Source organism: Astatotilapia calliptera, chromosome 12 (assembly GCF_964374335.1).
Source record: "Astatotilapia calliptera chromosome 12, fAstCal68.1, whole genome shotgun sequence".
In the NCBI taxonomy this organism is placed as follows: Eukaryota; Metazoa; Chordata; class Actinopteri; order Cichliformes; family Cichlidae; genus Astatotilapia; species Astatotilapia calliptera.
In genome coordinates this window covers 40,129,497-40,156,518 of record NC_137433.1, presented here as the reverse complement: position 1 = coordinate 40,156,518, position 27,022 = coordinate 40,129,497, and the positions used below count along the sequence as shown (strand labels likewise).

Genomic DNA, 27,022 nt, shown 5'->3' with positions numbered 1-27,022 from the left:
AGCAAGACCAATAGCAGTGTGCGTGTGTTTTAGGCTCGTTTGGAGGACACAGAGAGTCGGCTAAGGAGACTGCAGGACGACAAAGACCTGCAGATGAACAGCATCATCAGCAGGTGGGAACACCTGTGTGCATTACCATAGAAACAGTACTTGAGGGTTGTGTTTGTTCACCTTAGCAAACAGACAACAAGGAAAAAGACTTCTCAGCAGCCACCTAGAGGTTGAACTGTGAACTGCAGCACCAGCTCCACTGAGCTCGACCGATTCAGATGTCAGAAATAATCAACTTCACCTGACACCTGTCAGGTGCCTGTCTCTCTGTCCGTCTGTCTGCCCGTCTGTCTCTCTGTCTGTTTGTCTCTATTCCTGTCTGTTTGTCTCTCTGTCTGCCCGTCTGTCTCTCTGTCTGTTTGTCTCTATTCCTGTCTGTTTGTCTCTCTGTCTGTCCGTCTTTCTCCCTGTCTGTTTGTCTCTCTGTCTGTCCGTCTTTCTCCCTGTCTGTTTGTCTCTCTGTCTGTCCGTCTTTCTCCCTGTCTGTTTGTCTCTCTGTCCGTCTGTCTGCCCGTCTGTCTCTCTGTCTGTCCGTCTTTCTCCCTGTCTGTTTGTCTCTCTGTCTGTCCGTCTTTCTCCCTGTCTGTTTGTCTCTCTGTCTGTCCGTCTTTCTCCCTGTCTGTTTGTCTCTCTGTCCGTCTGTCTGCCCGTCTGTCTCTCTGTCTGTTTGTCTCTATTCCTGTCTGTTTGTCTCTCTGTCTGCCCGTCTGTCTCTCTGTCTGTTTGTCTCTCCGTCTCTCTGTCTGTCCGTCTTTCTCTCTGTCTGTCTGCCTCTCTTTCTGTCTCTCTGCCTGCCTGTCTGTCTATTTGTCTCTCTGTCTATTCATCTGTCCATCTTTCTCTCTGTCTGTCTGTCCGTCTGTCTGTCTGCCCGTCTGTCTCTCTGTCTGAGCAAATGTCTGTCTGATCACCTGTCAGTCTGTCTCTCTTTTTATCTGTCTGTCTGATCATCTGTCTGTCTCTCTGTTTGTCTGTCTGTCTGATCACCTGTCTGTCTGTCCGTCCTTTTGTCTGTCTGTCCTTTTGTCTGTCTCTCTGTCTGTCTGATCACTTGTCTCTCCATTTGTCTGTCTGTCTGATCACCTGTCTGTCTGTCTCTCTGTTTGTCTGTCTGTCTGATCACCTGTCTCTCTCTCCGTCTGATCACCTGTCTGTCTGTCTCTCTGTTTGTCTGTCTGTCTGATCACCTGTCTCTCTCTCCGTCTGATCACCTGTCTGTCTGTCTCTCTGTTTGTCTGTCTGTCTGATTACCTGTCTCTCTCTCTCTGTCTGATCACCTGTCTCTCTGTCTGTCTGTCTGATCACCTGTCTCTCTCTCTGTCTGATCACCTGTCTCTCTCTCTGTCTGATCACCTGCAGGTTGATGGCGGTGGAGGAAGAGTTAAAGAAGGATCACTCTGACATGCAGGCTGTGGTTGACTCGAAGCAGAAGATTATAGAGGCACAGGTACGTCTCTATCACCTGAAATCTGTATTTGAAGCTTCAGAGTTTACGACTGTAGAAGTGACCATATTTTGCCCAGTGATGGTGGAAACAGGTGGAAGTGCTCATAAGCTACTCCAGCGTCATTATGGCGTCTTAAAAGACGTCTCGAGCTGTTCTCCATCCCGGAATGAAGCTAACAGTAGCTAGCATAGCTGAGTTTTGATGCATGTCTGTAAAACCATTTTATGCGTACGACATCATAATTAGGTGAAATATGTTAGTGAAAAACATTTAATGTTCTTCATATTTAAAGCGTATTAGCAGCACAAACAGGAACAAATGTAAAATCCCGCCTCCCTGTGACAGCTGACTAAAGATCCCAGGTGGACATAAGTGGACCTGCAGGTTTGTTTTGAGCTTACTGTCTCACCTGCCCGTCTCACCTGTCTGACTCTCAGGAGAAGAGGATTGCGAGTCTTGACGCAGCGAACACTCGTCTGATGGCGGCTCTAACTCAGCTGAAGGAGCGTTATGCCGTGACATCACAGAGGAACGGCCTGTCTCCGAGCAACACGTCATCGCTGCAGATCACCGAGAACGGAGAGTTCCGCAACTCTGGCAACTGCTGAGCTCTAACTGGCTGTACTGCAAGGAGAGGGAGGTGCTTAGCCTTACGAGGCCCATAGAGGCGGGGCTAACCCATAGACTTTTACAGATGAACCTCTGACCTTAATCCAACTCATTTCCTGTTTTGCACGTTTTCTCTTTGAACTAGTTAGAGTATGACATCATATCCCGTTTACGTTTTGGTACTTCCTGTTACAAATCAGAAAAAACGGTCCCGAAACCAAAATGGACATTTTATGACAAGACATGAAGCAACCCCACCTGTACGTGGCTCCAGGCTGGAGGAACATATTAATTGTTTTAGACGCTTTGACTTTCGATTGTATTTTAAAGGAACAGTCCGACCTTTGTGTCCGAGCTGCCTCACGGAAACTTCCTCATCCCGGTTAGCCTAGCTTAGCACAAAGACTAGAAGCAGCACCACAACTCCAAGTGATTGTGTTGGCCCCTCAGGGCTTCCGTAGCTTTGAATATTTTGGTCACATGGGCGAGGTGTGGGAGAGTTAGAGATGCTAGTTTGTTGTTTCAGAGAATTCTGATTTTAATGTAAACACCAGATTTTATTGTAAAGCGGTCCAAACTTTAAATTGTGATGAATAGTTTGTGAACACGTGCACACTCAGACTCTCTCAGACTGTCTCTGCTGTGCTCACTGTGGCTTCTGTCTCCGTGTTTATGTTTCCTCTTATTGTTATTTATCCACGTTGGTACTTATAGAGACGCTCCAATAAACTAATACACCGTCTACCTGCTCATCACACACAGAGACGTGCATGTCGATAAAAAGCCTTTATTCATGCAGACAGCTCAAAGGTCAATGGTAAACAGGAAGTGAGGTCACAGGGCCTGGAGATAGCGCTGGAGTGGGCTAATGGACCAGTATTCGTACTCCCAGCCCAGAAACCAGCCGGTGAAGGTTGGCGGTTCGAATCCCTGCTTCACCGTCACAATGGGGGTTCGAGGGTCACGATTGGCTGGGTCACTCTCGATGTAGCGCTCAGCTGCAGGGAAATTTTTTTTTTTTTTAATTTCAAACGCCTCAAAAGTTACGAGTTTAGACTTTAAATTACAACTGAACCGATCCTTCGAGATATTAGACGAGTTCAGAGCAGAGGACATCGGACACACGGCCAGGTAACGCCCACTTTAGCCTCCTGTCGGTCTCACCTGATGTCACTGCCCGAGTCTTCTCCTCCTCCTGAGCTTCGTTTCCAATCCAAACGAACACCTGCAGCAGGACGCAGGACGTGAGGACACCGAAGAGATGCAGACATCTTTAACTGTATGAACAGAAGGAGACGCCCACCTGGTCCCAGGTATCCAAGATCATGACATCATCAGGAGCGAGATCATCCTGCGTCAGCTCACCTGGAACTTCATCTACCTGAAACACAGATTCACCTGTGAAGATTTGTTTAGCACCGAGCCTGGTCACCAACATTCAGCCTCTTCCACAGCGCGTCTTTGTCCCGCACTCCTCCCCTCACCCCCAGCCAGTGACAGCAGACGGCCGGCCCTCTGCTTTTCTGTTTTATTGTCTTTACTTTACAGTCTAAAGTGTATTTAGGAGACTATTGTTGTGATTTTGTGCACTGTAATTAAAACTGAATTGAAAGAGGATATAATAAAGTCTAGCCTCCAGGTGTCTCTGGATTTAGAAGTTAGTTTCAGCTTCAGGTGGAAACTGAAACTATCGAGCTGATTGTTGACCGATTAATCTTGTATAAATGAAACTGGCTTTGCTAGAACTTTGTAGTAAACGATGATGGTGACGTTGGCCTTGCTCCTGGAGAACCAATCATGTGACGAACTGACAGACCTTGAAATTTCCAGTCTTGTTGGAGCAGGCAAACAGCCGGGGAGGATGAGCTTCCATCTGGTTCTTCAGCCGAGCAGACCGACAGTAGTCCTGCTGCCCCCCCAGCGTATCCCAGAATCCATCTGTAACCGCGGATGGTCAGTTTATGGTTCTAGTATGTGCACATTGGTAAATATTTCACCTGTCCTCCCCACCTTGCTCCTCCCCCTCGTCCAGAAGGGTGGGGGTCACATGCAGGATCTCAGCCAGCTGCTCGGCTCCCTTCAGTTCGTCTGGGTTGCTTCTACTGCCTTTCCACATCCAGGATCCAGAGGGCAAAACCAGGAGGAAAACATCGTTGGAGTTCAGACGGGAGGAGGACGGCTCCACCTGACAAGAGCAGAGGAGTCAGGCTCCACCTGGACTAACCAATGCAGGCTCAGACGACGTGACAGTCGCAAGGCGTGAAGATCTGAACCAAAACCTTTTGGACCAAAATATTCCTGAGCTAAAACTAAAGTTCTGGACTCAAATGCTGAGCCCTCAGAGTTCTCTGGACTCAAAGTCTATCAACCAGAAGTCTGGGACGTTCTTTGAACCAAAGGAACTTTGATTTTCTGGACTAAAACTCTAAAAGGAAAGAACCCGTCTTCACTGGGCTCCAGTTCTCGCCTCACCTCCACAGTTCTGGTGTTTCCTGCTGGATTGGCTCTTATCTGGAACAGGCGAGTGTCTGCAGCTTCCGATTGGCCGTTCTCTCTAGAAGTCCCGCCCTTGTACACCACCAGTGGTTTGTCGCCAAACAGACTCATGAGGTGGGCGGGCTCTTTTCCTTGAATGACCCGCACCTGCACACAGGTAAGAGTAAGAGCCTTTCCTGCTCAGTGGGTTGGGTTAACAGACTGGGCTCAGCGTTCCCAGCTGGTTTACCTGGACAGCACTTCCTTCCAGCTCATCATCCACCTCAACAGCCAAGAAGGCCGATGCCGCAACCTCGTCCTGGGTAGACTCCGCTCCCTGCCTATAGAGGGAATAAAAACATCTACATTAGAAGCAAGTTTTCCAGCACTAGATGGCACCCTGCTGTGGAGAGACATGACCGAGGATCCCAGCACGCATGCAGCGCCTCACCACATGTAGATGATCTGACCGCTTCGGTCGCTGTGCTGGTAGCGATACAGGATGATATAACTGTCTCCTCCATAGAACTGACCGTAGGACGCCGAGTCCACGGGAACCTTCTCCGAGCCTTCGACCCTCCAAATCTACGACAGAGACGGACTTGTTTGTAAAGCCTGGCGGCTCTGCGGCCACGGACGTCACAGCTTTCAAAAGGAGATTGCTTTTTAAAATCAAAAACCCAAAAGCTGGAAAACAATTAAAATATCACCTCGTGTAAGTGAAGTCACTGACTTACATGTTTGAGTTTGTATCGAGATCCTGAGAAACACATGTCCAATCCAAACAGAGGCGCGTGTAACCTGCCTCTGTTACACATGAACATTCAAAATTTAACGAGCCAATCAGAGTGCTTCATGTGACCAAGGCTGACACCAGCCTGTTTTTGCTGCGTGTGACGAACTCTTATGTTTTGGCTTCGTCCTGCTCAGTGACAGGAAGGTCCTGAGTCCTTTCTGTGTAGATCACAGGTGTCAAACTCTGGCCCGCGGGCAAAATTTGGCCCGCAGCCTATTTACATTTGGCCCGCGAAGCCATACCAAATTACTATTAGAGCTGGCCTACTGGTATTACACAGCTTATCTATATATTTTAGTATTAAGCTTTGCTTGTTCCATATTCAGTCTTTCAGCAAAACGTGTTTGAGTCCATAAGATTCATTCTTATATCTGGAGGAACAAATATATTTCAATAAATATTAATGTTAGCCCGCGACTTTGTTCCAGTTTTGAATTTTGGCCCACTGTGTATTTGAGTTTGACACCCCTGGTGTAGACAGTAATGAGTGCAGCCGGGTGATAATCTAGTGTGTCTGACTTACATGCAAATGTTTTATCAGCACACCTGTGAACACAGCTGCTAACTCTCCTGGCACCAATGGAGACGGTTTTCCATCAGACAGGAGGGATGATGTGGCGTTCAAGCTTTCAGCTCGGTTAGTCTGCTGGAGTACGAGTACGACTGGAGGAAGAAAAACGGCCACATTTCCATTCGGTTCAGTTTTTTCCAAATAGTGCCCTCAAGGCACTTCGCTGTGAAGCTGTGTGAACGTCACAAGTGCCATATTTTCACAGACGCGTGTATTCATTAAAATCGTTTGACTTCACCCGGCCGGATCAGTGTGGTTATTCTTCGATCACCTCTTGTACCCTTCCTCAATATTGAACCCTTAACAGACCTCTCAGTTACAAAACAGGAGACACTACAGGTGAACGCATCATCTGCAGTCTTCGTCATCTTTGAGGTTTTATGACATTTGAAATTTGCAAATGAGGTCTCGCTATGTGAAATGTGCACTTTGGATCATATCTCTCCAGCTTGAAAGAAAACCTGCTGTGACACAATCTGAAGGTCGACCAGTGTGAGGGGAAAACCACCAAAAGAGGCACAACTGTGTGTGGACAGTTTCACATGCATTTGTTTCACCTTTCAGTGCACAGATTTGGTGGAGGATATTTAAATGAATGAAACAACCAATGATGGTAGCTGCTGGTGATCATCGCTTTGGCTCAATCCTGCATGTTTACAGCCTGATACGTTTGTTCTTCAGTAATATTAGTGCTAGTTCTGTCATAATGTGGCTGTCAGGGAGGCGTGACAGTTACTTTGTACTGTACTTCAAACCCTGTTGATGGGCGCTCAGTCATCCAGGTAAGGAAACAGGCTGGTTCTGCTCATCTGGACGTTTTCAGTGCGAGAAACGTTTCATCATCATCATCATCATCAGGTGACTCCTTCAGTCTCAGCTGACTGCAGGTTTCTACCTTACTGTCTGTGACCAGTGGTCATGACAGTCTGCACATTAACACCTGGTAGGCCCTTAAAAAAATGCACCCTTTAATGATCATAAACTGACCTCACCATTGTTAGTCATTGGTGCTAGTTTCAGTCATTGTGCAGATGTCCCGTTTATAATGTTGAAACCTGCAGTCAGCTGACACTGAAGGAGGAGGAGGGGGAGGGGGAGGATTATTTTCTCCCACTGAAAACGTCCAGCTGAGCAGAACCAGCCTTTCGGGTACTTCAAACCGTGCTGGTGAGCAGGGCACGTTACAGGTTTCTGCTTGTTCAGCGTCAGTCCAGAGAATAAGCACCAAAAGCCTGCTCATGCATCATTGCTCAGCACACACAGAGCTCTGCAACATCACATGTTATGCTTTACGAGGTGGTCTTTGCTTCTCCCCGGTATCAGCTCGATTAAATACAAACAGAACACAGCGAAGAGTCAGAAAGGCGTTATGAAGCGGTAGATGGTCGCCGATTTTCTGAGAGTCCTTTCTTCTGCAGCAGCGACGTGTGCCTGCACACACAGGTGACAGAGGTGGGCGGGTGGATCGGTCAGCTGCAGGTGAGCCAGCCTTACAGTGAGGTCAGTCACACGCTGGAGCTTTACTGCCCCGGGTTTCGTCAGTCAGGAGCCTCTCAGCTTGTCGTTGTTGAGCTGAAACCTGCAGATGTTACTCAGGGCTGAAAACCTGCCCTGAGTAACATCATGCTTGTCAGGTGACCGTGTACCTGAGCTGCCGACATTCAGGTGTTCTCACCTGTTTTTCTCCGTCCCCGCAGTCGACCATGCCATACTGCGCCGCCATGCCTTCTGATTGGTGGAGCGTAGATGCATCAAACAGCACCTGTCCAATCACAGGAGTCAGCTTTGGTCTGGCTCGGCACAGTTTAGTCCTGGAAGCTGATTGGCTTACCTTTTCCATCTTTGCAATCTTATTGGACACGTAGGCGGTTCCCATGCCGACCGTGTCACTGGGGCCCCTCCAGTCCTTAAAGAACTGTTTGAAGAGCGGCCCCTCCCCGTGCTCAGGAAGGACCTGGACCTGGGGGGCGGGAACACAGGTAGGACAGGAAAATCAGATCACCTGTTTCCTGATGCAGCTCATCTCAGGTGAGACTGTAAGTGTGTGTGTGTGTGTGTGTGTCTGTCTGTCTCTACCCGTGTGAAACTGGGGTAGTTCATCTTTGAGATGAACGACTCTGCGGTGTTCAGGACAGCGTGACGCTCCTCCGAGTTTGCATCTTTACCTGCATACACGCACGCACGCCGTTAATTTGGACCAGCAGGTGTTACATTCTGTTCAGGCTCATCCAGACAGGCGACCTCCGGACGTTCAGTTTATTCACAGGTGGAAAAACGAGTGCTCCCTCTCCATGACCAGTTCCCGGCCTGTCAGATGGGTCTTGCTGGTTTCACACCTGTTGTGCTCACCTTTCCAGATGAAGATGTGTCCGTTGGCTCCGTTGTCAAGAATGAAACACTCGCTGGACACCAAAGTATTCTGGGAGAACGGGCTCTCCTCGGCCACCACAGTGACCTCCAGGTCTCTGCCTGCATTCGACACCTGAGACGAGTCACGTGTAAATCTTCAGACATCATGGGCAGCCACGGAGAGCTGATTGGATGACGATCCAGGTGAGAAACACCAGAGTTTGTTACCTTGTAGAGACGAGCCGCTTTCCTGTTGGAAGCATCTGTCTCGGTGTCGTCAGCCTGAGACTCGGAAAGCTCCGGCTTCTCCCCGAGAACCTGAACACAACAGAGAGCAGTGAAAGGTCAGCTGAACGTCCCATCATGCACTGCAGCTTAAACAGCAGAACAGTTTCTGTATCAGGCTGTAAATGTGCCTATTGTGCCTCACTGCTGCTTCTGCTGGACGCCAGAGGAACTGAGCTGTGGTGCGTTTCTGTACTGCTAAGGAGTCTGTGATGAAATCATTACACACGATTTGCATACCTCTACCATCTTCTCTGGCTCCGCCCCTTCATCGCAGACCTGGAGCTCAGCCCGCCCACACCTCTCATTGTCACGGATACCCTTAGACACCTGTCGAAGATTTAATTAATCAGGTATTCTGCTTTGTGACATCATAAAATGATGACGTAATTAGGTGATGTCAGTACTCACCATGGTTGCCTTCAGCTTCTCAAAGTGGTTGCTGTGGGAACCAGACCACTGAATAATTTCCTGTAGAGAAAAACAGGTTTACAGCTGTACCACCCTCTCTCACCTGTCCCGCCCCTGCCTCACCTGTCCCAGGTCCAGAATGAAGCTATCTGACTGGTTGAAGCTGTCCCAACTGATAGGAACCTCCGTCGCCCTGACAGCGCGCCGACCTCTGACATGCAGCAGTCGCTTAACATCACCAACATCACTGGTCACCACGTGCTTGAACCCTGAGGCCACGCCCCCTTTCTGTATCCAGACAGGCAGGAAGTGATGTCATTTAGAATGAGCTCATTAATGAGCACAGAATCAGCATAAGTACACATAGTAATTAGGGGTGCAACGATACACAAAATTCACGGTTCGATACAAAAAAAATGTTCATGCCTTTTTAATTTGTCATTTATTAAAATTATAAATATATATTTTAACTCAAACGTTCAGTTTTTAAATTTAATGTTGCTGAAACAACAAAGTAATAAAATAATAAATCTGATGGAGAAATCACTCATGTTTGGAAAAGAGAGTTCATTACAGAGAAATGGCTCTTTCCAAAATAAAAGCTCTACTATCCGCTTCTTCTGGGCTATATTCTCAGCAGCATATTAAACATATCAGGTCCCCATAAGGAGAATCCTGTGCTAACGGCTGTCTAAATGACTCGGGTAAAGTTTGTAGCATGCGTGCTTGTTGTTTTTGTCTGCTTCCACTCGTCTTTGCACTAGGATGCTGTCGGAGTAAATGTGCAGTCATATTCGTTGTGTTCACACTAGTGCTGTCAGCGTAAATCTGAAATGACGTTAACGCCACAACACGGCAAATCTCCGTTAAAGAGCTACCGCGGATCGCCCCGTGCGTGGGGCTAGACGGCCAACACGTTAACGAGCTAACTGCGCTAACACAGTAGCTCCCACCCATGTAATTGAGCATTGCGTGGCACATCCAACATACTGTTTTACTTTAGTCCATGACGCGCTTACCTTCAGGGTCATACGTCACATGAAAACCAAAATAATTCCAAACGCCAGATCTGAATGAGGGTGGGGGAGGTTCAATTTGCCATGTTGCAACGAGCTTAACTTCTGTCTCGCTAGCTTGCCCTGCACTCAGTGAATCTGCGTTCGACTACTCCGCCTAGGCTGCACTGTCGAGCGCAGATCCACTGAGCGCTCAACACAGACAGCATCGTCAGAAGGAAAGTTGATAAAATAAATTAAAGATTTTGTATTGTTCGATACATGCATACCGAACTGAAAGCACTGTATCGAACGGTTCAATATCGTTGCACTACTAGTAGTAATAGTAGTACTTGTGTTGTAGTTACCATGTATGTGAGACCAGATTTGAAGTACCCGGTGAAGGTACCAGACTCGTAGCCCTGTACTTCGCGGTACTGGACCGGCGCCCCCTGCAGGAAGTCGTCCATCTGAACAGTGAGAATAGCCGCTGCTCCGCTCTCATCCTGAGAACACGCTGAACCTGTGAGACAGTCGGCCAATCAGAGAGCAGAACAGCTGGTCAGCTGCAACCACCACCAAGTACTGCAGTATCACGAGTCACAGTGCTACACCACTTCCCGTTTGCATTTATTTCGACTGTCACTACGACATGTTCTCCAGCAGTATTAGTGGCAGTAGTATCAGTACGTGAAATACTGCAGTACCCTGCCAGTAGTGCAGGTCGTACTGCAAGGCACCGCTGCGGTTGCTCGTGCTCTTCAGGATCAGGTACGCATCGCCGATGTAGAACCGGCCATACAGGCTCTCAGGAACAGGAACCAGCTCCATGTTCTCCACCCGCCACACCTGAAGCCCCGCCTCCTTCCCTGCACGCTCAAACTCTGAATGGGATACCATGATGTCACCTACAAGGGGCGGAGCCACAGAAAAGAAAACAGTCCAACCTGAAAATGTTTCACTGAAAGGGGCGTGGCAGAAGCATTAACCAGTGGCGTGTATGTAATCCCCACCCACAATATCAGATTTACTTACTCTGGCTAACCCTAAGTCATGAAAACATTAAAATCAGTCACAGGACAACAAACAGGTGCGTGCTGTAGCCCAATCAAAATCGAAAACACACGTAAAGCTCAGAGCTGTTGGATGATGAATTTCACTGCAGCTCCCATAGCACAGGTGTGTGTGTGTGTGTCGTATTAACAGCGTTGTGTTCCTCTTGCAGTAGCTGGTTCATTGTGTGCACTTCCTTTTTCACACCTGTGCCAATTCTGACACACCTGCAAACATGAGCTAACACACCTGACAGCTCACAGGTCATCCAACCCTGAGGCTGTATGAAAACATCTATCAAGTTTCAACCTGTTCAGGTTGCATCAACACACACAGTTGGTTTTGACATGCATGTTTTAGCATGGTGTGTGTGTGTGTGTGTGTGTGTCACCTCTGTGGCATTCACAGAAACAGTAAGTGAAGGTTTTCTATATTTAAACATTTGAAATCAAGAAGTTTAAAAGCAGGAAGAGGAAAACCCGACAGACAGCGAATGCCTCCTCACTGATCACAGGTAACACAGAGGAAACACACCTGAGCAGTTACTGAGAAGCAAGACTGACTGTGGAAAGGAAAGATGAGGATGACGAGGAGGATGAAGAGCTTCTGCGGAAAAACAAACATCACCTTGATGAAAGGCTCGAAATGATGTCACAGAAACTTACCTGAAACAGAGGAACTCACCTGGACGTTCTCACTGAGCTCCACCTGAGTCTCTGACAGAAGAGGGCGGGGCTGCAGCGCCTTTTACCTAGGAAGCCCCTCCCTCACCTCACCTGCATATTTCTACATGTTTTCATACAGAAATGAACAGAATGCATTAGAAGCGTGTCTCTGGTTGATCCACATGTGACCTGTGACGAAATCGGAATTCAAACTACTCAAAAACTTTATTTATAACTAAACATATTTTATTTACGATGCTGCGGTTCACACAATAATCAGTGATTCCTTAAAATTTCGTATTTAACTGAAAGTTCACGTCAGACTGTCTGACTGATAGAGGCAGGTCATCATGCTTTCTAACACTGACTTTAATGCTGAACTTTTTAGAATTAATTTGATTACTAAAACTAATTAAAGCCGACGACTCTCGAATTGATTGTTTTTAACTATTATTGAAGCGCTTATTCTGAAATCTCAGCATACGTTACGTTGACGTTGTCTTATTGTGAAAGTTCCGATCGGATGTGTTTACGTGGAGGTTTCCGTTTGACACGGAGCGCTCAGCTGTTAGCACAGCTGGTCGACATGTCGCAGAAAACCGGGAATAAACGGGAATAATCGGGCTGACGGTCGGCTGGGGTCGCTCGGTTTAGGCGGGAAAATGGAGACGTTCGGCAGGTTCACGAGCATGCTGCTGCACGCGCTGGAGACGGTGAGTTAGCAGTTAGTTAGCTGCTGTTAGCTCCGTGAAAAGTTGGACAAAGTTAGTCACTCGGATGAGCTGTTTGTCACTGCTGACCCTGACCAATCTGCTGTCACCGAAACGTAAACACAGAAGCTAACAGGCGCTAACGTTAGCTTCAGAGTACTCCAGGTGTTTACCTGCTGGAGATGGGTTTGTGTCAGGGCTCAGGAACTCGCACAGGTAGAGACAGGACAGACAGGTATGTGTGCCAGCTGTTACTGTACTTCACTGTCACCTAATGAGTATACCAGTAAAGCTTTTTGAAATTAATTAAAACCAGCTTTATAAATAAACCTAGTGAACTGATCGAGACAGGTGACCTGGTCAGGACATGAAGTTCTACAGCTGCTGGAACCAAAACAGAAGCTGCTGTGCTCAGAGCTGTGATGTCAGCCGCCGTGGGAGGGGCTGACAGGAGCTCACTTGTAATTGGCTGAATCAGCTAACAAGTTCTGATCGGAACCAAGCCGTTTGAAGGCAAAGCAACCAGTGAGTACAGAGAACATGAAGGCACCGATCAGCTTTATGGATCTGTACTCAGCTGGTTTAGGTCAGGGCTGATGAAGCACTCTGATTGGTTCCCTGGCTTGATGCATGCTTAATGATCCAGGTAAAGAAATGCCCCTCAAAATTTGTCTTCATCTGGACGTAGCGTTTCAGTGGGAGAAACGTTTTGTCCGGGTGACTTCTTCAGTCTCAGCTGACATGTGTTTGCTCTTGGAACTGTGTCTTCATTCCACATGTTTCACATACAAGGTGCTCCAGGTAGAAACATGGGTGTGCCATGGGTTCCCCAGTTTCACCCAGTGTGTCCAACTTGTACATGGAAGAAGTGGAACACAGGGCTTTGCTGTCCTACCCTGGAACACCACCAAGGTCTTGGTTAGCCTTCCTGGACTGTGAGATCTCCATCCATAATGGGGGACAACAGCTGAGACACAGTTTTTCTAAACACCACATCTCTGTGGCTTTTTTTGGACTTCCTGTCTGTTAAGTATTCTTAAACTCATTTTGACTCCGCCTCACATCTCACCTGTCTGTCAGAGGGAGCCCACGGTGGAGCTGTTTGACTCGTTTGTCGATCACTGGAAATCAATCACCAATTATTATATCGATACGACAGGTGAGGCTCTTTAACCTGCAGCTAGTTGTTACCACAGCCACACAACCAGCCAATTGAATTCCTCTTGTGTGTGTGTGTGTGTGTGTGTGTGTGTGTGTGTGTGTGTGTGTGTGTGTGTGTGTGTGTGTGTGTGTGTAGATGACAGTCGTCCTGTCAGACAGACGGACATCCCCTGGCATCTCAGACAGATGTTGGACATCCTGGTGTACGAGGAGAAGCAGCAGGTGCGTCAGTGTGACTCAGAGCTGTATTGATCAGCATATCCATCAGAGTATTGAATGTCCTGTCTGTATTGATCAGGCCGTGGAGGACACAGGAGCCTGTATGGAGTACCTGCTGCAGCACAAGCTGTTGGAGACTCTGTGCACACTGGGGAAGGCTCAGGTAATGGTGCTGCACACTCACTGATACAGTGAAAGCTGCAGGCTAGGATGATGATGATGATCCTGCTCTTCAGTCATAAATGTTCAAGTTGATGAGTTCACTTCCTGTCTGAAAGGCTAACGTGCCCATCTTAGAGGACCAGCTCGCTGTTTACTTCCTGTTTTAGTACCTGGCACTGAGACTGAGCTGCGTGGTCAGGTTTTATGGCTTGTAGCGTTAGGAGCTCACAGCTCTGATTGGTGGATCTTTCCTGTGTAACCCACAGACTGTATATGAACAATGGAAGCAGACATTGTGACATCAGCTGGTGAAGTCCTGATTTAGAGCTCAGAGATCAGGTTTTACAGCAAGAATAGTCTGCTTTACAAAGACTGCAGCTTTAGTCCGAAGCAGCCATTGTTTGTTTACAGTCTGTAGGAACACCTGTCTCCAGGTGAGGGTCTCTGTGCTGAATCCAGTTTTAGCTTCAGAGCAGAAACGCGGTGAACTGTGAGCTAACACTGTAACTCTTCTGTCCTCTCTCAGTATCCTCCAGGGATGTCCCAGCAGGTGCTCCTCTTCTTCTCCAAGCTCCTGTCTCAGGTGCAGAAGCCTCTGCTGCAGCTGGTGAACGTCTACAGACCTGTGCAGGTAAACCAGGTGGAACATCTACAGCACACTGCAGAGGCTCATCTGTGCCTGTCAGTCCTTTGTGTGTCTGCAGGTGTTGTCAGTCCTCACACAGCTTACAGTGACACGCACACAGCAGGAAGTTTAGGTTACAGACAGTGTAGTGAGGTCGTCAGAGCGTAGGCAGGTGAGACACTCCACCTGAGCACAGCACAGAGGAAACAAGGCAGCGTTTTATCTCTCAGCCACCTGGGGGACAGCCCGCAGGGGACAGACCTGAAGCCTGGACACCTGAGGACACCTAAGGACACTGATGCTGCTAAGCTCAAGCTGCTTATTTTTATTTAAATCTTCCCAATAAAGCTAACCGTTCTTCACTTTCTCTCTACCACTGCCTGTGCTGATGATGTCACTATGTGCTCCGCCCCATAGAAGCTGATTTGCCTCTGTGCGCTTCCTGGTTCCCAGACTGAAAAGGAGGAAGCTCAGTTCCTATTGGTCGTCTGCTCCAGAGTGAAGCAGGATCCCCACACGCTCAGATACGTCTTACAGGTAACCTCAGAAGGTCTTAGGTCCACTTCCTGTCACGTGATGTGAGCTCATTATCACATGACTTTTATCTTTGTTTTCAGCTTCCAGACCAACCAGTAAGCAGTACACTGAGCTCTGACCAATCAGAGAGCAGCATGCAGGCATCCAGTCGGGGGACAGATCCTCCGCTGCCCTGCGGCCCCATCCAATCAGAGAGCTGTCTGCTGAGGGCCCTGCTGGGTCTCACTAAGAGCCAGGTCAGTAACCCGAACATCTCGCGGTGCATTCAGGTGCCGTCTGAATAACTGGAAAATGAAAGATGACAGAAAGTTTTGACGAGCAGAGACGTCAGCACGCAGCACTGTGAGCTCTGACCAATCGCAGTCAGCGGCAGCGACCCTGTGTGTTGCACTAATGACGGAGCGCTTCATCACTGTCCCTTCACAGAGCACCTCAGTGTGTCTGAAGGCCCACGAGAGCCTCCTGCTGCTCTGCGGGCTGCAGGCTGGGTTCTCAGGGGAGCTGCTGAGCACTCACACCCAGCTGGGAGAGCTGCTGGCTGTGAGGCTGCAGGACCTCTACTCCCTGCTGCCTATGGAGGACGCTGCAGAGCTGCAGAGCTGGCCTCACACGCCCTGGAGGTAAGAACACACACGCGCACACACACACACACAGTAGTGCACGATGCAGTACTGCAGACTGGTGTACTGCAGCATTTCCTCTTCCCCTCAGCTCTCAGTTCTCTCACCTCAGCACTGACCCCAGCTCACAGTCTGTGGGTCACATGATCAATTTCTTCTGCTGGCTGGACTTCCTGGATCACCTGATGAGACAGGCACCACAGGTAATACTACCATGACAGGTACACAGCTGCTAGTAATGCTAATAATGCTCAGGGATGCCAGTGCTTTGTAGGTAGCTGCTGCCATGCTGTCCACGCAAAATGTAAACAGAGAAACCAACAGGTGATACGGAGGAAGACTCGTCTAAATGAGCTCCTGCAAAGGTGCGCACATCCAACAGGTTCAAGCTCACACTCGGGTGTGTGCGACTGTGACGAGCTCTTCAGTTTTTCCTGCGTGCCGCTAAACAGAGCGATGAATTTCTCCTGCAGCATCCAGGGTGCGAACGACTCGCTGTGCTGCTCACACTCATGACCTGAGCAATCTTTGGACCGTCTCAGGTCCTCCAGGTGTGACGCTCTCCTGGCAGGGACCGTGACCGTGGGCTCGCTGTGAGCTGACCGTGGGCTCGCTGTGGGCCGACTGTGAGCTGACTGTGGAAGAGGCCGGTCTTTGGGTTGTAGCCTCACATTACACAGCTCACTGTCTGTGGGCAGAAAGCTTTAGTGTCATGTGACCAAAGGATGCTTCCAGTCTGCAGGCTCTTTCTCCGTGTTGTCCTCGCCGTGTGTCAAAGGCTGTAAACAGCTAAATGTTCGCGAGCTCACCTGCACCGTCAGCACGTCCTTTGAGACGTCCTCTGTCCAGCTGATAGTCCGCTCACACCGCGCTGCTACAGCAGCCCGCTGTTTTTTTTAATGAACATTCTAACAAATGTAATTATGCCAGATTGCAGCCTTGGGCTTATTTCCATCTGCAGACCCTCTGGCAGGCTGCTGTTACACACACATTAGGAAAAACATACAGAGACACTTTTTAGTGGTCATGTGACAAGGACAAAAAAAGTGATCACATCATATTAGAACAAACAATGACAACAAGAATGCACAACAGAGGACAGTATAGAGAACGGAAACACATCAGTTATATTGCACAGTGTTGCACATGCCCTGACTGTGCTGATATTGCACTCACACATTACACTAATAGTGGTTTCCCTTTTTGTAATACACTAACTCTTTTTCACGTCCAATATGAAGCATGATTACTAACCATGATCACATGTTATTGTGTCCCTCAGCCGCCCTTTAAGTGACTCTTACAGAGAGGGAAACTTTCCCTCGCTAGCAAAGGAAGACTATTCCAGAAGCTCACTCCCTGATATGACAGAGCATCTGTGAAAAGGTCTAAATGCAGATTCACAATCCCCTCTCACAGTGGCTCGGGTCAGTCGAGGCAACACTGCTAGACTTTTAATAAAATCACTCATTGGTGGAGGCGCCAGACCATGTATAACTTTGTAAATTACCAATATGATTCAATATATCTATCTCTCTATCTATATCTCTCTATATAAATTCAATATGAGCCAGTGTCATAGAGTGCAGCAATGTAGTCGCTGCTGTGTCTGTTAATGATGTGCGGATATGTCTAAAGTTCTGTATGTTAACATTTACAGTTTTCACTACTTTGTTTGTGTTCTTTAAAAGGATCATTTTGAGTCTAGCAGCACTCCCAAATACTTAAATTCCTCAACAATAATTAGTTCTTGTGCACCCAAGCGAACTTTCACTGCAGCCACGGTTGTTATAGTTTTACTAAAGATCACTGATACGGTCTTTTTAACATTATGGGTGAATGGGTGGATGACTGGATATGTAAAGCGCTTTGGGGTCCTTAGGGACTAGTAAAGCGCTATATGAATACAGGCCATTTACCATATTAAGGCTGTTACGTTCCCCTGAGGGGTCTAGGCGGTGAGGGGGAAGTAACAAAAGGTGTCCAGGTCAGAAAAAGGAGTCAAGGAGGCAAAAGGGTTAAATTAAAGAGTTTTATTAAAGTAGCTCAACTAAGAGAGACGGACAAGCCGCTATCACCATTTAAGAAAAACAAACAAAACTCAGGCGTTGGTCAATAAAGCAAAGTCAAAAGGAAAGCGCAGCTCACTAGCTGGAAACCACAAACACAGCTCACTAGCTGCAATCACCACAAAACACAGACAGCTCACTAGCTGCAAACACCACAAAACACAGACAGCTCACTAGCTGCAAACACCACAAAACACAGACAGCTCACTAGCTGCAAACACCACACAAAATGGCACTCTGGCCCAGAGCTCACCTTTCCCTGGGCTTAAATACTTTTAATTACTGATGTGAGTCAGCTGTGTAACAGGGAAAGGTGGCACCTCGGGCAGAAGAGGTGGTGGGACACACCCACACAGGCACCTTCAGGAGGAGGCCCTGCTAGGGCCGTAACACCCCCTCCCATAAATACAAACCCGTGGTTTGTCAAATGATTATGATAACCAAAACAACTAATCAAGTCCGTAACCATCGCATCAACAAATTGCAGGCTTTCCACCTACCAAACCCCATAGCAACGGTTAGGCATTGCCTGCGGAAGCTGCCAACCCCATCTCAACGGGTTCAAAATACTGACTGAGGGTGGCCGCAGACCCTCAAAACAATGTCTCATGTGGTGGCTAGGGCTTTTTTGAGCCATCACATGTGGAGAACACAGCAGGCAGTCAGAAGACCTTACTGCAACAGTTTTCAGATGATTGCTCAGGTCACGGGTACAGGCATGCTTGTTAGTCAGGGGTGCAGGTCTGAGTGGTGGTGTTATACATGATCTGGCCACCTGCAGGTCATGTTGAGGAACGGGGACATTGTCAACCAGCAGCAGCTCAGGGTTAGGTGACCTCTCACACTGACTAAATGACACGATTGAGCAATTATGCTCCAAGTGTAGCCTTTTACTAGGCCTGGCAACCTTGTCGGTTTGAGAAACACGACTAGCTTTTCTCAAAGCAGGCACTTGTTGCTTTGAGTCGGCTTTCCGTTTGAGTTTCAATTTTGAACAGTCAGCAATGAGGTGTCCAGGGTTGTGGCAGAAGAAACAAAGCTTCGTTTTGGGTCTCGAAACCACAACTTTTTCAGCCTTGTTAGCTGGCTCCCTCCTAGCTCTCCAAGATGTGTTACCGTGAGAAGGGATGTCACATTCCACCGCGTTTGTTTTATGAGTTAGGGTAAACCCATCCGCCAGTATGGCAGCCTGCTGTAGAGTGGAAACCCTTTGCTCACTTAAATAACAAGAAATAGACTCAGGAACAGAGTTTTTGAAATCCTCCACAAGCATGAGCTCACGTAACGACCCCAAACTGTTAACCTGGCTTGCAGAGCACCACCTACCAAAAAGCTTTGCCTTCTCCCGAGCAAAGTCAAGGTAGGACTGACCCTGTGCCAACTCCAAACCTCGAAAGTTCTGCCTATAGGCCTCAGGCACAAGTTCATAGGCTTGGAGGACGGCACTTTTAATCTTTTCATAAACTAGGCTGTCCTGCCTAGACAGACCAGAGCAAGCTTCCTGAGCCTTAGCTGTGAATTTACACAGCAACATCACCCCCCACACATCTTCAGGCCACTGTAATGCAGTTGCTATGCTTTCAAACACACTGAAGAAGCTCTCAACACTGGATTCCCAGAAAACGGGAACCAGGTGGATGTTATTGCTTACAAACGAGCTTCTAGACACCTGTGCACTGATGGCTTCATCAGCCATTTTGGGGGCCGGAGAAGGGTTAGAAAACACCCTAATTAGGACACTACCACACCCGTCTGCCAACTCACTCAGAAACTACACAACTTAGTTTAACTGACCTCTTACAGCATACACAATAAACAAACACAACCTACCCAGTTCCTAAGCACAACAACCTTTACCTACCTATCTTCTGGAGCGTGCTGGGCTCAAGGCGACTTGAAAGGCAGAACTTCAGCGACCGGGGCCCTGAATTGCCTACCCCCAACAGGGAACTAATCCCCGCCCAGGATTACTCCGAAAATAAAAAAGGCAAAATAACAAAATAGTGCCCGAAGGAAGAACTTAATAAGCTCAGCTGGACACTCACCTAACTTAACTGGGAAGTTGAACCTCTAAAGGCGAAAAAAAAAAAAAAACCCAAGATAATCAAAAACCAATTCCAACTCAAAACTCCCTTTTCAACGATCCCGGACGAGCCCCCACTTGTTACGTTCCCCTGAGGGGTCTAGGCGGTGAGGGGGAAGTAACAAAAGGTGTCCAGGTCAGAAAAAGGAGTCAAGGAGGCAAAAGGGTTAAATTAAAGAGTTTTATTAAAGTAGCTCAACTAAGAGAGACGGACAAGCCGCTATCACCATTTAAGAAAAACAAACAAAACTCAGGCGTTGGTCAATAAAGCAAAGTCAAAAGGAAAGCGCAGCTCACTAGCTGGAAACCACAAACACAGCTCACTAGCTGCAATCACCACAAAACACAGACAGCTCACTAGCTGCAATCACCACAAAACACAGACAGCTCACTAGCTGCAATCACCACAAAACACAGACAGCTCACTAGCTGCAAACACCACACAAAATGGCACTCTGGCCCAGAGCTCACCTTTCCCTGGGCTTAAATACTTTTAATTACTGATGTGAGTCAGCTGTGTTACAGGGAAAGGTGGCACCTCAGGCAGAAGAGGTGGTGGGACACACCCACACAGGCACCTTCAGGAGGAGGCCCTGCTAGGGCCGTAACAAAGGCACAGACATGAGTCATTCCGCCATTTTTGTAAATCATGTAATGCCAATGAAAGCTGATGGGCTGCATCATCAGCAGTTTGGCTTGTGTAACAATTACCGTATCATCAGCATAAATAATTGTGTCTACATTTTTGCACACACTGAGCAAGTCATAGGGTGAACATAACCAGGGGCCTAGACTTGAACTGAGGGATGCCTCGTGTACAGTGAAGATGGGGTGACTTACTATTCTTTATTTGCACATATTGGGCAATGTCCTCGATTTAACTTTCACAGTAAACACAGCTTCTACCTGCGTCTGCTCCATCGCCAGCTCGTGTTAACCACGGTCCCATGATGCGTCAAGCTGATGATGTCATGATCCTCAGCGCTGTAGTACAGCTGATGGTTCCCAAAGGCTGCTTCTGTTCATCTGGACGTAGAAAAGGTTTCATCATCAGCTGACTGCAGGTCTCCAACCTCGTAAGCAGGACATCTGCACAATAGCTGACACGAGCAGCACTGGTGAACAGCTCAGTTTATGATCATTAGCATAAACAGGTGTGTGTGTGTGTGTGTGTGTGTGTGTGTGTGTGTGTGTGTGTGTGTGTGTGTGTGTGTGTGTGTGATCATCAATCAGTGGTTGTTGCTACGTTGTTGCCAGATGAACAGAACCAACTCGTTTCCGTGCCTGGGTGATTGCATCAAGATACATTTGATAGTGCTAATGCTAACACTGCTGCTAAGCTATCACTAATGCTAACAAAACCATCTAATCTCCACTCACACCTCACTCTGTGTGTGTGTGTGTGTGTGTGTGTGTGTGTGTGTGTGTGTGTGTGTGTGTGTGTCTGCAGGTGTTGTCAGTGAAGTTGGCTGTGTGTGTTCATCAGCTCTGGTTGGTGGAGCTTCTTCAGCCTCAGCTGTTGGACACGTGAGTCCTTCATCATCCATCGTCATCCTCCTCACAGGAAGTGGGGGTCCTATCAGATCTTAGGTGTGTGTTTGTGTGTGTTTAGGTGTGAGCAGGTGGTGCTGGGCTCCACCTCCGTCCTCTGTGCCACTGTCAGGCTCGTCCAGTCCTCATCCCTGCTGGATCAGCTCGTCCACTTCCTGCTGCGGAGCGACGCCGCTCAGCCGCTGCTGCGCCGCTGCGACCACATCTCTGACCAGGTGAGAGCACGCCCACTCGAGCTGACACCTGCAGCTAGCTAGAGTGCAGAGACGGGAAGCATAGAAACGACTGTGTGTCCTCAGATCAGCATGGTGTCGCTCTGTCTGGTGGAGGAGCTGCTCCAGAAGCCTCACAGGGACGTGTTGGACGTGCTGGTGCTGAGTTTCCTGCACACTCAGAGTTACCTGAGTCCACCGGCCTCGGCACAGGAGGAGCGGCAGACGGAGAGTGGCGAGGACAGCGAGTAGGTGCTTCATGTGTGGCGGGTTGGCCTGTGTCTTAGCTGTCCGCGGCTGATGATGCGTTTCCTGTGTGTCAGAGACCCAGAGGACGACCCCTTCTTTTCCGACAGCCTGACCTTCTCAGACAGTCCCCACCCCCCTCCGCCTCCTCCACCCGGACCCCAGACAGCTGATGATGTCATCAACAGGTAACGCACCTGAAGCTGCGCCGCACAGAGAGTAACGAGTTAACCCGAGGAACAAAACACGACTGTGTGTGTGTGTGTGTGTGTGTGTGTGTGTGTGTGTGTGTGTGTGTGTGTGTGTGTGTGTGTGTGTGTGTGTAGTTTCCTGTGTTTGGTTCCTGTTCAGGTGCGGTCGTCTCAGCTGCTGCAGGAAGGAGGATACGAGACGTACGTCCACGACGCTCACACACTGGTCAGAAGACACACACACACACAGCTGTCACTGGTCTCTGACCCTACAGTCAAACCCTGTCTGACTCCTCCCATTTCCTCAGGTGACCGAGTGTCAGGCTCTCTCGCTGTCCTGGGATTGGCCGCTTACTCCCCCCCCCCTTTCCCTGTCGTCAGGTAAAGACTCCGCCTCCTTCTTTGAAGGTCACCTGCTAAAAGTTCTCTTTGACCGTCTGGGACGCCTCCTGGAGCAGGTACACAGACACACACCTGTGCCCTGCGTGGTTCCCCCTGGCTCACCTGTGCAGGTGATGACGATGATGTCGTGTGTTTGCAGCCGTACGAGTTGAACCTGCAGCTGACGGCTGTTCTCTCCAGGCTGTCGGCGTTCAGCCACCCTCTGCTGCACGAGTACCTGCTCAACCCCTACATACACCTGTCTCAGTCCTCCAGGTCACTCTTCTCTGTCCTCATCAGGGTGAGACACGTTCTCCAGAGGAGGGCGGGGCCATGCATTTGTTTTTAAGTTAGGGCACGTCTGTTTTATCACCTGTGTGTGTGCCAGGTGATGGGAGAGCTGATGCAGAGGATCCAGCAGGTCTCTAACCTGAGCGAGCGACTGCTGAACACCAGGAGAGCGCTGCTGGGCCTGCCGCACGACCCCGGGTAACTACCTGCTGTAACACCTCACTCCAGCCACGCCTGGCGCCGTAAACACACTTACCAGGGCTGCAGCGACTCATCGAGTGACTCGATTATAAAATGTCTCTGCACAAATTCTTCTTTGATGCTTGTTTAATGTGTTAATGACGGAAACACGAGCGTTTCGAGTGAAAGCTGCTGCAGTAGAAACGAGGCGGGAACAGCATAGAGGCGGAGCCGTTAGGGAGACGGTAGCGTGACAGGAAACATGGTGTCCACCATTAGAACCTTGACTGGGAAAGAGCTGCAGGAGTCGGAGCCTCAACAAACCGTGATGTGAAGTAGGCTCCACCCACCGCCGCTTGTGTCATACACACACACACAGCTCTCCAGATAATCTGAGGCATGTTTTAACCCCACAGTTCGCTCCAGGCTGACGGCAGCCGTCACGTTTTACATGGAAGTGTACAGGCGTGAGTCTAGAGGGGGGCGCGAGGAGCCCTAGATTTATTACAAGGCTTTGAAATGATATAAAAACTGTTTCAAGTGCTTACAAATAAGAAGTTTTCTCTCTTTGTGTGTTTATTATCGCTCATTAATAAGACAAAAATGTTCTTACTCGATTACTCGGTGATCAGTAGCTGCAGCCCTGTGCAGTCTGCCGTCGTACTCCAGACTCCACCTGTACTGAACTCAGCTGTTTTGACTGTGAGCGCTGCTGGTCCTGTGTTCACCTGAGTTCTCCTGTGGGTGTGTCCACAGACTGGATCACCTGACCCTGCTCAAAGGAGTCATCGTCCTCGAGGAGTTCTGCAAGGAGCTTGCTGCCATCGCCTTCGTCAAGCTGCCCCAGGACCAGGACTGAGTCACCTGGAACTTTGGATTACAGATCAACATGTAAACATTGGCTCACCTGCTGCAGGTGCACCTGGGAGGAAGAAGCAGATTCAGAGTCTTCAAGTGTTTTTTAAGTTCTTCTTGTATAGCGAAAAACTGGCCGATGTCTTGGTGCCGTTTCTGAGGCGACCTGAACACCTCGGCGTCACTCTGCGTTTGATTGGTCAGCACGTTTATTTATGGTTTTAGTCTTTAGCTGATTTTAAACAAACAGGAAGTGGTGTCAGAGTCCAGTTTTGAATGTGTCACATGTCAGTGAGACGTTCCCATTGGACGATCACATGGAGTGATGTCAGCACGTTACACTTAGAAACTGCGATTAAACACACTGTCAAAGCGAGCAATGCCTGTCATGTGACATGTCAGTGAATCTCTGACTGTGTGGGCGCGGTTTGATGAATGGAGCCAGGGTTAATGAGCCGTCTGATTGGCTGAACACGCATTTAAATACAGAGAAACCCTCATGGGGCCGAGTCCTCATTCATCATTAGCCCCGCCCTAAATGTTGTCAATCACCGTGCAACCATGTTGCTTAGTTTCTGGTGAAAGAGAGCAACTGTTTATCAGCTTCACTGGATGAAACTTTACTGCCTGATGGACTTCCTGCTGCTTTCACATGGCGAGTGTCACATCGAAGTCACTCCTCCCTTTGGCGGGAACACCTGTCCACATACTTTTGGTCCACTGAGCAAACAGTATGAAAAAGCTTTGAATAATTGATGATGATGATGATGAAGAGTTTCATGTGTGAGACAATAAAAGTGCTGACAGCCGTCTGTCGTGGTGTCCTTGAAAGTTTCACCAAAGAAAGGGTGTGTGTGTGTGTGTGTGTGTGTGTGTGTGTGTGTGTGTGTGTGTGTGTGTGTGTGTGTGTGTGTGTGTGTGTGTGTGTCACTGATCCCAGCGCAGATTCATCCACACAGGATTTTGTTCACCATCACTCATATTTCAGACACTGAAGTTGCTAAACTAATTACAGGTTTAAAACAATCAAAAGCACTTGATGTATTTGGTATTAACACAAATTTCCTAAAGGAACATCTGGATCTGCTCGTACGTCCAACAGCTCATGTTTTGAATATGTCTTTCAAACACTCCATTGTTCCAACAGATTGGAAAATTGCTGCAGTTACACCAATTTTCAAAGCAGGTGTGAAGACTGACATGGCTAATTATCGCCCCATAAGCATACTCCCGGTCGTATCTAAAATAGCTGAGAAGTGGGTGGTTAAACTCCTCACTGCACACCTAGAAAACACCCAACCCTCATTACATCCATTGCAGTTTGGCTTTCGGGCACATCACTCCACAGATACTGCCCTGTGTATGTTAGTGGAGAACTTGAAGAGCTTGCTGGACAAGAGTCCCTGTGTTGGAGCTGTATTTTTAGATCTGAAGAAGGCTTTCGACTCTGTAAACCATCAGATATTGATGTGCAGATTGACTCGGTTTAATATCTCCAGTCAGGCTCTTCAGTGGTTTGCCTCATATCTCTCACACAGGAAACAGTGTGTGGTGTTGGACGGGGTTAAATCTCCATATTTAGACTGTGATACAGGGGTTCCTCAAGGATCTGTTCTTGGGCCCTTATTGTTCTCTCTTTTTATCAATAACTTACCTGAAGTCTTTCCAAATATATTTACTCAAATGTATGCGGACGATGCAGTTATATATACGCAAGCAAATAGTGTCCAGCAGGTGGCAAAAGATCTTACAGCTGCTTTAGCATTAATGCATAGCTGGCTGGAGGACTCATGCCTAATGTTGAACACCTCAAAAACTGTCTGCATGTATTTTTCAAAACGCCCCTGAAACTTGAAGCAGTCAAACGTATTCCTGGATGGAGCAGAGCTTGAATTAGCTCCAGAATTTAAATATCTTGTGGTCATTCTAGACCCAACATTATCCTTCAAGAGTCACATAAATAAAGTGTCCCAGGTACTTAAATTTAATAATCGAAATTTTAATCATATACGTAATAATTTAAATATGAATGTAGCAAAAACTTATTTTTACTCAATGATCATCTCTCATATGGACTATTGTTTGACGTCCTGGTCACTTGCTTGTCCAACAACACTTAAAACTATTGAAAACATTTATAAAAGACGTTTAAAACTACTTGACAAAAAACCGACTTCCCACCACCAAAAACAAAAATTACTGAACTTCAATAACTTAGTGAAACTTAAAAGAGTGTGTTTAATATATAAAGTCTTACACTCCCTTGCTCCACCACCACTGAAGCAGTTCATTAGGCGTAAAGAAAGCTCAGACCGGACCACTCGAGCTACAACCCACAGAGACGTGTTTATACCCCACAGACGGACAGCATTATGTCTATTTTTTTATGTTTTATGGACAACAGATGGAAATATAATAATCTGGTATGTTTACATACATTGTAATTTTTTTTACATGTATGTTCATTAACATGCACTGTCCTAAATAAAAATAAAATAAAATCTGATTGGCTCCTTGTATCCATAATCAGTAAGCAATGTGTTTCATCATCAGAGCTGCTCCTGCTGATCGTTATTGATCAGTTTTGGTTTCATTGAACAGATCATCTGCAGCGCCCCTGTCGTCCCACCGGGGAACTGCAAACTGCTGCAGGTAGTACAGGACGTCAGGCCTGGTTCTTTCACAGTAAAAGTACAGCAGTCTGAACGTGTTGTTAAATATACGTAAAAATCCTGACACAAATCCAAAAATCTGAATCTGTGACAAGAAAAGTCTGTAAACTGACAATGACAGCGAGGCAAGCAAAGGTAAGAAGCAGAGCACGTGTCACTTCCTGTCATGTCTGCAGCTCGTTGTTTCCACTAATGTGTCGTTTGCTCAGTTGAAGAAAACCCAGCGTTGAGAGGCAAAGTCACACCTGGACAGGTGCCTCAGAGAAATCAGCAGGGGGCGATATAACCCCAACCCAGCCTGCAGTAATACTGGCCAATCAGAAGCCTGAAAAAGAAGCTCAGCGTGCACACCTTTGATCACACAAAATCTGTTCTAGTTCATTGTCAGAAAGCTAGCCTGGGTTTACCACCCACAGAGGTGCGAACAGCGCCTCCAGTGGGTTTTAGTCTCTGCAGCAATCCCTGCGAGCGCCCCCTACTCCAGTCGGACACGTTATGAGACAACACTGATGATCAAACCTGAAAATCTGTACCAGGTAAATGATCTGAC

The 27,022-nt window shown here is 47.9% G+C and overlaps 3 protein-coding genes across 14 annotated transcripts in view; 2 read left to right on the top strand and 1 right to left on the bottom strand.

The window, feature by feature from the left end:
- Positions 1–2,849, top strand: part of LOC113033937 (disabled homolog 2-interacting protein-like) — a 36,978-nt gene extending 34,129 nt beyond the window's left edge. For both annotated transcript variants that reach the window (XM_026188145.2, XM_080308999.1), the window contains 3 exons: positions 34–113; positions 1,411–1,498; positions 1,936–2,849. In XM_026188145.2, coding sequence (XP_026043930.1) covers positions 34–113; positions 1,411–1,498; positions 1,936–2,106 — 339 coding nt within the window. In that variant the 3' untranslated portion in view covers positions 2,107–2,849. The remainder of the gene's footprint in view (positions 1–33; positions 114–1,410; positions 1,499–1,935) is intronic.
- LOC113033938 (gelsolin-like) lies at positions 2,519–12,808 on the bottom strand. Of its 8 annotated transcripts, none has more exons than XM_026188146.2 (21): positions 12,591–12,711; positions 11,727–11,828; positions 11,577–11,648; positions 10,697–10,897; positions 10,358–10,512; positions 9,118–9,282; positions 8,995–9,054; positions 8,824–8,913; positions 8,527–8,616; positions 8,299–8,431; positions 8,026–8,114; positions 7,781–7,909; positions 7,625–7,711; positions 5,034–5,167; positions 4,833–4,923; positions 4,580–4,750; positions 4,118–4,292; positions 3,924–4,045; positions 3,411–3,488; positions 3,272–3,332; positions 2,519–3,105 (listed from the first exon to the last, which is right to left on the bottom strand). In XM_026188146.2, exons 4-21 carry the CDS (start codon positions 10,887–10,889, stop codon positions 2,942–2,944), a joined length of 2,187 nt encoding a protein of 728 aa, XP_026043931.2. In that variant the 5' UTR covers positions 10,890–10,897; positions 11,577–11,648; positions 11,727–11,828; positions 12,591–12,711; the 3' UTR covers positions 2,519–2,941. The 8 variants fall into 8 exon arrangements, with proteins under 8 accessions (XP_026043931.2, XP_080165126.1, XP_080165127.1 ...); XM_080309000.1 differs by lacking the exon at positions 12,591–12,711 and adding an exon at positions 12,192–12,331; XM_080309001.1 differs by lacking the exon at positions 11,577–11,648.
- On the top strand, positions 12,280–24,609 carry fhip2b (FHF complex subunit HOOK interacting protein 2B). 4 transcript variants are annotated; one of them, XM_080309003.1, is made up of 18 exons: positions 12,285–12,420; positions 13,498–13,576; positions 13,715–13,800; positions 13,877–13,960; positions 14,486–14,590; positions 15,002–15,121; positions 15,202–15,357; positions 15,548–15,741; positions 15,854–15,944; positions 21,344–21,420; positions 21,506–21,659; positions 21,744–21,904; positions 21,980–22,090; positions 22,229–22,319; positions 22,402–22,551; positions 22,635–22,775; positions 22,863–22,963; positions 23,702–24,609. In XM_080309003.1, the coding sequence occupies exons 1-18, from the start codon at positions 12,370–12,372 to the stop codon at positions 23,802–23,804; spliced, it is 2,055 nt and encodes a 684-aa protein (XP_080165129.1). In that variant the 5' UTR covers positions 12,285–12,369; the 3' UTR covers positions 23,805–24,609. The 4 variants fall into 4 exon arrangements, with proteins under 4 accessions (XP_026043943.2, XP_080165129.1, XP_026043939.2 ...); XM_026188154.2 differs by having other exon boundaries at positions 15,833–15,944; XM_026188155.2 differs by lacking the exon at positions 12,285–12,420 and adding an exon at positions 13,040–13,063 and having other exon boundaries at positions 15,833–15,944.
- The last annotated feature ends 2,413 nt before the right edge of the window (positions 24,610–27,022 follow it).